Source organism: Bubalus bubalis, chromosome 1 (genome assembly GCF_019923935.1).
Source record: "Bubalus bubalis isolate 160015118507 breed Murrah chromosome 1, NDDB_SH_1, whole genome shotgun sequence".
In the NCBI taxonomy this organism is placed as follows: Eukaryota; Metazoa; Chordata; class Mammalia; order Artiodactyla; family Bovidae; genus Bubalus; species Bubalus bubalis.
In genome coordinates, this window is record NC_059157.1 from 91,502,413 (window position 1) to 91,514,316 (window position 11,904).

Sequence of the window (11,904 nt, forward strand, 5' to 3'; positions counted from 1 at the left end):
ACTGTGGTGCTGGAGAACTCTTGAGAGTCCCTTGGACTGCAAGGAGATCCAACCAGTCCATCCTAAAGGAAATCAGTCCTGAATATACATTGGAAGGACTGATGCTGAAGCTGAAGCTCCAATATTTTGGCCACTTGATGCGAAGAACTGACTCATTTGAAAAGACCCTGATGCTGGGAAAGATTGAAGGCAGGAAGAGAAGGGGGCGACAGAGGATGAGATGGTTGGATGGCATCACCGACTTGATAGATGTGAGTTTGAGCAAGCTCCAGGAATTGGTGAAGGACAGGGAAGCCTGGCGTGCTGCAGTCCATGGGGTCACAAAGAGTCGGACACGACTGAGCGACTGAACTGAACTGAAGCCAAGGTCCACGTCCAGTTAACTTAGGAAATCAAAGGATTGGTATCCTACACGTTTTTGTTTAGTCTCATCGTTGTGTCTGACTATTTTGCAACCCCATGGACTCTATCCCGCCAGGCTCCTCTGCCCATGGCATTTCCCAGGCAAGACATAACAGCCAGCAAGCCTAGTATCATTTGGGGAAAGGAAGCCCCCTCCTACCGCCGTTTCAGTAACAAAATGAGGTTTCTATAAATGGTGCCCCTCTGCCATCTCCCATCTCCTCAGCTCCCTAAGAAACCTTGGCAAGTCACTCTGACTTGCTTTCTTTACCTTTAAGAGAGATTTGGACTAGCATTCTCCGAGGTCCCTTTCAACATTCTCTGAGTCTACAGGTATTTCTACCTCCGATAGCATGTGTAAGATGCTTAGCTTTTAGAGAAAACAAAGAAAAAAAAATTCTTAAAGTTTTGTAGGGGGAATTCAAGGTTCAGTAAAAACTCAAACCACTGTGATCTCTAAGGAGCTAGGCACTCCTCGAGTTCCCAATACCTGACAGGGTGTGGCCGGACAGCTCAGCCCAGTGTCCTCGTTCCTTACCTCCCGGAGGTGGCGCTCCTGTGCTCAAGTTCCTAGATAGGGAATTGATTGCCTCCATTTCTTCTTGGTCTTGTCCTTCTTTCCCCTCCTGAGTTCTAATTCCCTGCCAGAAAAATAAAAGGACCCGTGTTGGTACATACGCATCCCTACCCTTATTTCACAAGTGTCCCTCTCATACCGCTCTTTCTAAATGGTTTAGGGAAATTTATCTCTGCCCATTTTTCTCATTTAGTCCCATTCGTGGCCCAAATAGCCCTTATTATGGCTAATGAATGATATGGAATGATGCTCTTTGGAGGAAAATTTAAGCTATGGTCTTTTAAAGAGAAGCCAAGACATTTTAGAGAAGTAGGGACCTTACTTGCAAATAATCAAAACTATCCCTTCTGATTTTGCATAAAGATCTTTATGTCTGCTCTTACAACCACCTCCGTATAAATTTCCTTCACCATCAATGTTCAGGATAAGCATAAAGTTGAATAATGACTTGGTTATGTTTTTAAATTATTTTTATTCCATTTATACAGTACAACTTAAGTGAAAATTCTTTCTGAGCTCCAAGAAACACTGACTTATTTTAAACAGTTCAGACTGCTTGAAATTTAGTCGGGAAATGTCTTTGTCCCAGTTGACCATAAGAGGGCAATGTAGGTACACAAATTTCTCTTTAAAAATACCTTTTGTTATCTAGTGCTGCATGTTTAAAGAATTAATGTGAGGTTCAGTAATTGATTTGCTTTGCTTGACTTAACTCTGATAGTAAATATAATTAACATTTGAATGTAAATGGTAATTGTTTCCGGTGTGATATACATGTTTCTTTGTAACACTTACTTGACACAGAATAGCTGAGTGTACTAACTTAACCTAGCAAAAATTGTGACTTTAAAATCACTTTTGATTCCCATTCCAGTAGATATTTTCTTTGGGCCCCAGGTGTGTTCTCTGGCCTGTGCAACCTTGATGTGTTGATATAATAAGGAACTTTGGGCAAGATGAGATGACATGGTAATGCCTCATTTAGTAGCATGTTGAGAAATTGCTTTTGAATAAGCCAAACATTTACCCTACCCCCCAGTTTTCTTTGATAATCACGTTTGCCAAAAAAGCATTTATAATGCTGTTTGCTTTTCAGTTGAGACCTTGAACCTGCCAAGAATTTGCAGATGCCTAAGAAAAAGGATTAAATATGCCCCTGTCAAATAGGGCATCTTCTTTGAAGGGAATAAAACCAAAATAACTTTGAGTAATATAGATAATATCAAGAAGTCAAAGAAGGGGCCTCCCTGGTGGCTCACTATGAAAGAGCCCACCTGCCAGTGCGGGAGACATGGGTTCAGTCCCTGTTGTGGGAAGACCCCACATGCCACAGGGGCAGCTGAGCCTGTATGCACCAGAACTGTGGAGCCTGTGCTCTAGAGTCCAGGAGCCTCAACTAGAGAAAGGCCCCTGCAGCAGCGAAGACCCAGCACTGCCATAAATAAATAAAAGAAAAAATGAACTGGAGCAAGCAGATAGGCAGTGGAAGGAGGTAGAATTTTTTTTTTTTTTTTTTGATAAAAAAAATCAAAGAAGCTGAAAATAGTCATGAGTAGGAAACTTATTTAAATTTCAATTTCTAAGTCATATGAGCACTTGGATTTTGAATTGTGGTTAAACAGGTGAAACTATAGAATTGCTGGATTATGATCAAGATTTGAACCTTGGGGTGTATAAGGGAGTGACATAAAATGATTGGTGGTTTTTGGAAGATTATAAACTTGAATAATAAGTGTTAGAAATGAATAAATGTACACTTTCCAGAAAAAAGCCTAAAAGAAAATGGCCAGTATCCACAGACATCTTGTTTTGGGAAGTGATATAGCACAGTGGTTAAGAGCATGGACTTGGGGGCTCACCTGCTTGGATTAGATCCTGACTTTGCTACTTCCTGGCTCTGAAACTGAGGTCAAGTTACTTAACTGTTTTGAAAGGTAGGACCTATCTTGAAGGGTGATCATGAGCGTCCTATGAGATAATACATTTAATTGCTCAGAACAGTGTCTGGTGCAGAGTAAACGTGCAGGAAATATTAGGCATCCCTGTTGAAGCATGTAAAGTGCTCTGTTTCTACTGAAAAATTCCAGTGGCATTTTCTGAGGGAGGTGTTTGGTAAGAAGGGTGTTGACTGTCACTGTGAAAGGTGTCCTGATGCTTGTGTGATCATGTGTAACTACGCTACAAGCATGAGTACAAACTGCTGATGCAATGTTTTTTTTTTTAATTTGGCCACACTGGATCTTAGTTGAGGCATGTGAGATCTAGATCTAGTTCTCTGACCAGGGATGGAACCCCAGCCCCCTGCATTGGGAGCACGGAGTCTTAGCCACTGGACACCCAGAGAAGTCCCTGATGCAATTTTACTATTTTTCATTGTGTATAAGGACTTTTGAACCTTTTGTGTTGTGGAGAGTAATTCTTTAGACCTTGTGTCAGTGGTTTGTTTTCTGTGTTCAGTGATGGTTTTCTGAGTTAATATTTGATTGTGGGACCCATTGATCGAAACTTTTGAATGAGCTGAGAAACATTAAGGACTAATACTGCCATGCATATATAAATGTGAATTTAAGTTGTTACTTGCCTCGCAGGCATTTGGGTGAGCCATAACCCCAGGTAGTGCTTAGATCTACACATTTCCTTGGTTTTTGCCTGCTTTTATTTTGAGAAAAACATGCTTCATCAGAGGGCATGGTCAATGTCCCCTTTCCCCTTCTGTCCACAAACGTCCTCACACCCATTTTAGATCTTCCTATTTTTGTGCAAAGCAGAACTTTTTGTAGGAGAGGGAAAGTCTGGGATTTCTTTGAGATGTGATAGCCGGAGGCTGTCAGCAGGCTAACAAACATAGGAGCATAATTGTGTTTTAACTTGAAACATTTTTTATGTATGACTTGTTGGAAAAGAATTTCAGAATATCTTTTTTTCTTTCAGAAACCAACAGCCTAGAACTATCTCAAGGCTTAGGAACTTTTCCTTCTGGTTATTATTACAAAGATCAGTGGAGGCCCAGGAGATTTAAGATGCGCCAGTTTAATGACCCTGACAACATTACAGAATGCTTACAGAGAAAAGTGGTGTACTTCTTTGGTGACTCGACAATCAGGCAATGGTTTGAATACCTCACTACGTTTGTTCCAGGTTGGTACTTTGCTTTTTGTTTCATAACTCCCATACACACAAGATCCAGCTCTGAAATAAGCAGACCCAGTCCGGTACCTGCAGAAAGGCATCAGATGAGGGAAAACTGACTTCTCCGAAGGACTAAAGGCGGGTCCTGATGCTGGAGAAATGAGTGATAGTTTCTGACCAGTGGTGGGGCTGGCATGCATCAACGAAAGCTCTGGCTGCCTGTTGCAGTTCAAAGCACTGACAGGCCGTGTGACCCTGGACGAGTCATCTGCTTCTCAGGGCTTCGTTTCTCCAAGTGTGCGATGAGGTGCTGGACACTCACCTCACGGGTGTGAGGTGACACCCTTCTGACAGTCTAGGCTGTGAAATGGAAGTGAACATTTCCCGTTGTTTCTCTTCTAGTTCTGTTTGGTCCTACTCCAAGTTTATAACAGATTTAAGTGGAAGGAGTCAGACAAACTGTAGTCCAATTTACTGCATCCAGGCAACAGAGCGTCCCCGTGTTGCCCATTGGGCGGTCGCTGTGTGACTCTGAGATCAGCTGCCTCTCACCAAGGGAGTCTGGCCAGTCCAGCCTTCTTAGCTTCCTGGTCTCACAGCTGGGTTCTGGGCAGCTCTTCAGACTTGGAATAAAACCCTGCTTATTGGAGGGCCGTCCCTTATTCTCAGGAGGCCTTTTCCTCTTCCCAGAAAGGGTGTGGATAGAGCGAGGAGGGGCGGATCCAGGGCAGCAGGACTGAAAACCCTGCTTAGAGTTTACAGAGCTGACGAACAGCTTTGTGGAAAATGTGTTTTTTTTTTTTTTTTTTCATTTTAAATTAATTTTTATTAGAATATAGTTGATTTACAATGTTGTGTTAGTTTCTACTGTACAACAAAGTGAATCAGCTATACATGTACACATATCCCCTCTTTTTTTAGATTTCCTTCCCATTTAGGTCACCACAGAGCACTGAGCAGAGTTCCCTGTGTTATACAGTAGTTATCTATTTTATTATCTATTAAGTTTACTATCTATTTTATTATCTATTATCACTAATTATCTATTTTACACAGGTAGTGTATATATGTCAATCCCAGTTTCCCAGTTCATTCCACTCCCCCATCCCTCCTTAATATCTGTAAGTTTGTTCTCTAACATCTGTGTTTTTCTATTTCTACTTTGCAAATAAGTTCATCTGTACCATTTTGTGAGAACTATTTTTGATGGCTGTTTATGGACAGGACTTCTCACAAAACAAAATTCCACAGTTGCGAGTGGTTGTGTGTGGTGTTTTTCGTTTTTCTCTTCTGTTTATTATATCAACTTAGTTTCAAGTTTCATTTGAAGGAAAGGAGGAAGTAGATATGACCCCCATAAGTAGAAAATTAATTATGATTTTGATTTGCTTATTTAAAAAAAAATTAAAACAGACATAGCAGAGTTCTAGTTGATAAAAGACAAGTTAAGCAGGAGAAGGGAAACCATTTGTATGGCATGATGCTAGGCATAGTTTGGTGCTGACCAGGCAGGGCCTTCCAGCAGTCGGTATTTGCTTGGTTCTTAAGTTCTAATGAGCTCGGTATTTCCTTTAATAGCAGTGATCGCATTGAGTGTCTTGTTCATTTTCCACTGTAGCCTTTGCAGACAGATTTTTGCCTGATAAAGCCTTGTGTCAGTGCTTGATCTTAATCTGAAGAAAGAATGGTAAATTGAGCTTTTATGCAATTTAATTGAGGCCAAATGCTAAGTAGTAATGAGAATGAGGTATGAGATTCTAGAAGAGCCTGGGTGGGACCTCATGGAAAAAAAAGTGAAACCTTAACTTTAACCCTTATAAGTAAATAATACGGGACAATTATAGTTCGATGTTACTTCTTCAGAATTGACTGTAAACTCCTTGAGGGCAAGGACTGTGACTTACCCATCTGAGCATTGCTGACTTTTTTTTTTTTAAGCTAGGAAACTAATTTATTATTTACTTTCTTTTTTTTTTTTTTTCTTTTTGGCCATGCCATGCAACATGTGGGATCTTAGTTCCGCCACCAGGGATACAACTCGTGTCTCCTTCGGTGGAAGGGTAGAATCTTAACCACTGGACCACCAGGGAAGTCCTGCCTTGCTGGCTTATAACACATTAGTGCTGGCACAGAATAGATGCTTGCTGCTGCTGCTGCCAAGTCACTTCAGTCGTGTCCAACTCTGTGCGACCCCATAGACGGAAGCCCACCAGGCTCCCCCGTCCCTGGGATTCTCCAGGCAAGAACACTGGAGTGGGGTGCCATTGCCTTCTCCGGAATAGATGCTTAGGCAATGTTAATTCAGTTGGGTTGCCAATGGCTATTTAATCTGGTCTGTGTAAGGCACTTGTAGGAATCTTTAGGGATATGAGACAAATCCTTTTTCCTCATGGGGTCAATGTTCAGCTGTGAATTATACAGCTTCTTTTAGGGGTAATGAGGGAGGATCATCACTGATTCCTGGAATCATCAGAGGAGCTGGACTTGGAAACCCAACTTAGATAAAGGGGAGGGAGTGAAGGGAATTCTAATTTGTGCTGCTGTCTTTGTTACGACACAGAAGTTTTCTAAGACATTAACAGAGTTTTCCATGCATAGGGTGAAACTGAAAGTCAGAAGAAGCAAGGTCGCTTCTTTTCTTTTGCTTATTATAAAAAGAGGTATTTGGTTAATGTTATGTGTTTGTTAAAAAGCCGAAGTTATAGTTCTTGACCTGGAAGAAATATTTATCTGTTAGAACAATAATGTGTAAATGTCAAATTGATGTTTAGATATCAACAGTCAGTCAATGCAAACAGGAAGATTTCTTGGCCTAGCAGTTAGAGGTAAACAGGTTATTTTACTTCTGAGGTCTAGAATCTATTGCTGATGATATTACTTGTAATTTCTTGCTTATGGAGTGACTTAATAAATATGTTAGAATAAAGGTCCATTGAAGCTGGGGAGGGGCGCCAAGGTGAAGTGAAATAAGTGTTTACATTTGTACCTTTTTGTTGTTTTACTTTTAAAAAAATTCTTTTTTAATTGAAGGATAATTGCTTTATAGAATTCTGTTGGTTTCTGCCAAACAGCAACATGAATGAGCCATAGGTATACAGATGTTCCCTCCCATCTCTCTCCCCATTGTTGTTATACTTTTATTAAAAAAAAAAATTGTTCTTTGAAGCCACTAACTAAAGAATAATAAAAGTATATGGCTTTGTTTAACCATTCTTATGAGTCTGACTTTTCCTTGTTTCAGATTTAGTGGAGTTTAACTTGGGGAGCCCCAAGAATGTGGGTCCATTCCTGGCAGTGGACCAGAAGCACAACATCCTGCTCAAATACCGCTGCCATGGTCCACCCATCCGCTTCACGACCGTCTTTAGCAGTGACCTCCGTTATGTGGCTAATGAGCTGAATGGCATCGTGGGAGGGAAGAACACAGTGGTTGCCATAGCTGTGTGGTCTCATTTCAGCACCTTCCCCTTGGAAGTGTATATTCGGCGGCTCAGGAACATCCGTCGGGCTGTGGTCCAGCTCCTGGACCGAAGCCCTAAGACTGTGGTAGTCATCCGGACAGCTAATGTCCAAGAGCTGGGACCTGAGATTAGCCTTTTCAACAGCGACTGGTATAACTTTCAGCTGGACACCATCCTTCGGAAGATGTTCTCAGGGGTTGGAGTGTATCTTGTTGATGCCTGGGAGATGACCCTGGCCCATTATCTACCCCACAAGTTACATCCAGATGAAGTTATTGTGAAGAACCAAGTGGACATGTTCTTGTCCTTTGTGTGCCCCTTGGAGACCTAGCCTGCCAGAGGGAACTGGAGGAATCACTTTCAGTGACCTTCTCTTTCACCTGCACTACAAAAAGATAAACTTTTTTACATAGGTGCCCTATGGAGAGATGGCTTCTATATGTATTTAAAATTTAGAAAGGAGCTGGACTTTATATAATCATTGTAAGGAGCTTGGAAAATGCAGATTACTTATATCTACCTATAGGATTTTTTTCCTATCTTGACTTAGCCACGGGTGAACCATTATTAACAGCATATACACATTATACTGCCCTTGTAACCAAAGATACTAATGAGTGTGTCTGAACTAGCTTCTCTTGGCAGGGGATATTACTGTGCTATAAAGTGTGAAAAATGTTCTGACCTAAGTGGAAGGGGCAAGTTTGGTTGGCAGTGGAGTGTTTGTAGTTTATCTGGTAAAGGAGCATATTTGCATGAATAGCATAATTGGTCCATCTTCAGTGGAGGTGAATTAACCCAAGGCTTGCAGTCAGTGGCTCCTGTAACACACTGAAGACAGCTGTGTCTCAAGAGTTTCTTTTGATGATCCAGTTTTTTTCTGAATTACTTGAAAAGGCCAGTATCCTTGGTCAGAACTTTCTAATGAGAATATTTACAGTGTCCTACTTTAATCTGGAAAAGAAGCAAAAGGGAAAGATGAAAGCAGTATATATATAATTGATATTTGTATTGGGTGATTGTTACTTGATTCAGCTAAGGATGAACACTTATTATAAAATAGCCACTTTTGGAACTGAAAGGGAAAATATATAAAGGCAGCTTTATTTTTGTGTTCTGAAGTTCAAGGGTTTTAAGAATTGACTTTTATGTAAAGATTGCTATTGTTTGTTATAAAGTTGTGCAAATTATTTCCAGCAATACTGAGTGTTTCTTTTTTGGTTGTTATTTTGAATTGCATACCCAAATTAGAAATTAAAATCTAATTAAAAATTAAATATGTATTGAAACCTGTGAAGGGTTGATTTGGGCATAAGGTAATACTTATGTTTGGAAGTAAAAGGTGCTATTCTTACTGGCTACCTTAAAATAATTGAATTATCAATTTTACCTGACTGTCTTTATCTTATTAATTTTAAATAAGTTTAAGTTGATTTGTGACCACTTAGTCCTCTTTTCTTTTTAAGCCACATAGAGCCTAGTTTTATTTATCCCTAAAGGAACATGTGATGGACATGACTTTGGGTAAACTCCGGGAGATGGTGAGGGACAGGGAAGCCTGGTGTGCTGCAGACCATGGGGTTGTGAAGAGTTAAATATGACTTGGTGACTGAACAACAACAAAGGAACATGTGAAGAAACGGGAGGCTTCAGAAATGAAGATAAATGCCTAATGCATTAAAAAATACACTCAGAAGAATGGGTCAAAGAATCTGAGTTTTTAACTTAAAACAGAGATACTGAGATCTTCCTTTCCTAGCCTTGAGGGCCAGCTTCAAGTTTATAAAATAAATAAATATAATTTTAAATTATTTTCCGAGTCTGAAGTAGACCAGGTAGTTAAATATATTAATATAGTTGAATTTTAATGGTCCTTAAGCTTTAGAGTGTTTAATGATCATTTATTTGAGCAAAATGCAGAAAATTGTGGAGTCAGCCTTAGTGACAGACATCCGAGGATTCTGATGCAATGGTGGTATTGTACATTTTGAGAAACACTAAGGAAAGAGGGAAGATAGAACTAAGGAAATAATATTTTTTGTCTTATTTTAGGGGCTTTTCCAATAACATTTAATTCTGATTAGGATCTAATACTGCAGGCAATATTAGCTCCATTTTATAGATGAAGAACTTGAGTTTGGATTTGAACTAAGGTGCATGACAGTCCATAACCCTTTTCAACAGGAACTTTTTGGACTTCGTAAAGTTTTATTTTTCATGAAAGAACTTGGGAGCATTTTCTCAAGTGTCACTGGGGAAGGCTGAGTCATGTCTTCCTAGGAGAATTTCAATTTTCACTGCCCCTCTGGAGCTTTGGAGTGATGCTACTTGTTTGTATAAATGATTTCATGTGACCTCATCTAGTTATTTTTTGATTTAGTGACATTATGTCCTAAAGATTTGATGATACAGTTTCTTAAAGTATGCTCATTCATTCTGTCCTTCTAATTTGTCTTTCTGCACTCATGTGGAAATTTAAAAAAAAGCCTAAGTGCAGAGTTTGGAATATTACCTAGGCCATTTCTAGATACAATATTTTAATTTCTTCTAAAAAGTTTAACTTAAGCCAATACCACAGAGTTGTGACTGTTAGCATGCCAATCAAATAATATAGTTTATTTTAAATATATATATTCCATTGTAAGTATAAAGGATGTTAAATATTGAGTTGGCCATGGAAAAACCTGAATGAACTTTTTAGCTAACCCAATATAAAAAATTATGAAATCTAGAAGAAGAAAACTTATGGATAGGGTCCATAATTCTACCATCTGAATGCAATGAGCATTAGCAATTTGGTTTGATTTCTTCTAGTTTTTTTAAATCACATAGCTGTAATCACAGAGAACATGTGATTTGTATCTGTTTTTAAATTTAACATATAAATATTTTCCATGTTTTCATGACTTAATTATAAAAGTCTATCTAACAGTTTAGCTGAGTAATATCATTATATACATAGCTTGGCCATTCAGGTTTATAATAAAATATTAAAACAGTGGTTTATATATAGTTTATGTATGTGTGTGTTCTTAGTCGCTCAATTGTTTCGGACTCTGCGACCCCAAGGACAGTAGCCTGCCAGGCTCCTCTGTCCATGAGGATTCTCCAGGCAGGAATACTGGAGTGGGTTGCCATGCCCTCCTGCAGATATATATGTGCTATATATATATATATATATATATATATATATATAAATGGGGCTTATATATAAACAGTGGGTTAAAGTACCGATTTTTATTATGGAAAGACAGTGTTAACTTCATTTAGTGGGTCTTCTAATATTCTAGAACTCAAATGATTGATTCCATGCTACTTGTGAAAGAGAGACTCCATAATAAAGCCTTTCTATGCAAATTATAGCCTATGAAAGTTAAGAGTAACTTTTCACCAAGCAAATATGTTTGGTGTTCCAATATGATCCATTTTTTTTTTTTTTTACCATTCTGAACAACCATCATTTTATTAAATACCAATTGACTGATACTTCCCAGCTTCAGGTATTAAGTGATACATCAGGGTGCTTGACAAGCACGTAGAAGGTAAGCCTGCATATCTGTGTGTTAGATGCCAGAGGTGAGTCTGTTTCCTGGCTATATTAAAGGAAATAGCAGTTACCCAGAAAGTATTCGGAAATAAATACCCAAGGGAAACAGCAGAAATAAGACCTGCCCCTTCTGAGCCTTTGGTCCTCCCTGCCCCCCAAAAAGCTGCTCAGCATTAGCATTATCTTCGCAGATTTAAGTTGTTGCTCATGCCATAAATCCACTTTTAAGTGTATTCTTTCTCTTATGTTAAGCAGTATTCTCTCCAGGGTTTATGCCTACAGTGGAGTGCTTTTGTGTGACTGCTCAGTGTGCAATAAATGAATAAGATATGGAAGGTGCTTTTTTGTCTTTGAAAGTGAAACTGCAGTCCCAGAGTGCAAGGGGTGCGTAGGAACCCTGGGGGAGGTAGGGGGTGGTAGAAAACAAGAGGGTGGTCCAGGGCAGCGGTTTGGGGGATACAGAAGGTACAAGGGCACAAAATACACTTCAATTTCACTTTGTCTCAAAAGTGCACTTACAGTTTAACTTTTTAAAGAAAGTGTGAACTTAAGTGTGTTATATTTTGCTTTTTATTCTCAGTGGTAAAGAATCCCCCTTGCTGATGCAGGAGACAGTTTGATCCTTGAGAGGGAAAGATCGCTTGGAGGAGGAAATGGCAACCCACACCAGTATTCTTGCCTGGGAAATCCCATGGACAGAGGAACCTGGAGAGCTAAAGTCCATGGGGTCACAAAAGAGTCTGACACGGCTGAGCAATTCAGTGTGCTCGTGTCCACACACTCACACA

At 39.6% G+C, this 11,904-nt stretch overlaps 1 protein-coding gene across 3 annotated transcripts in view; it reads left to right on the top strand.

The window, feature by feature from the left end:
- Positions 1-8,858, top strand: part of NXPE3 (neurexophilin and PC-esterase domain family member 3) — a 55,948-nt gene extending 47,090 nt beyond the window's left edge. For all 3 annotated transcript variants that reach the window (XM_025283201.3, XM_025283209.3, XM_006050471.4), the window contains 2 exons: positions 3,911-4,117; positions 7,350-8,858. In XM_025283201.3, coding sequence (XP_025138986.1) covers positions 3,911-4,117; positions 7,350-7,900 — 758 coding nt within the window. In that variant the 3' untranslated portion in view covers positions 7,901-8,858. The remainder of the gene's footprint in view (positions 1-3,910; positions 4,118-7,349) is intronic.
- The last annotated feature ends 3,046 nt before the right edge of the window (positions 8,859-11,904 follow it).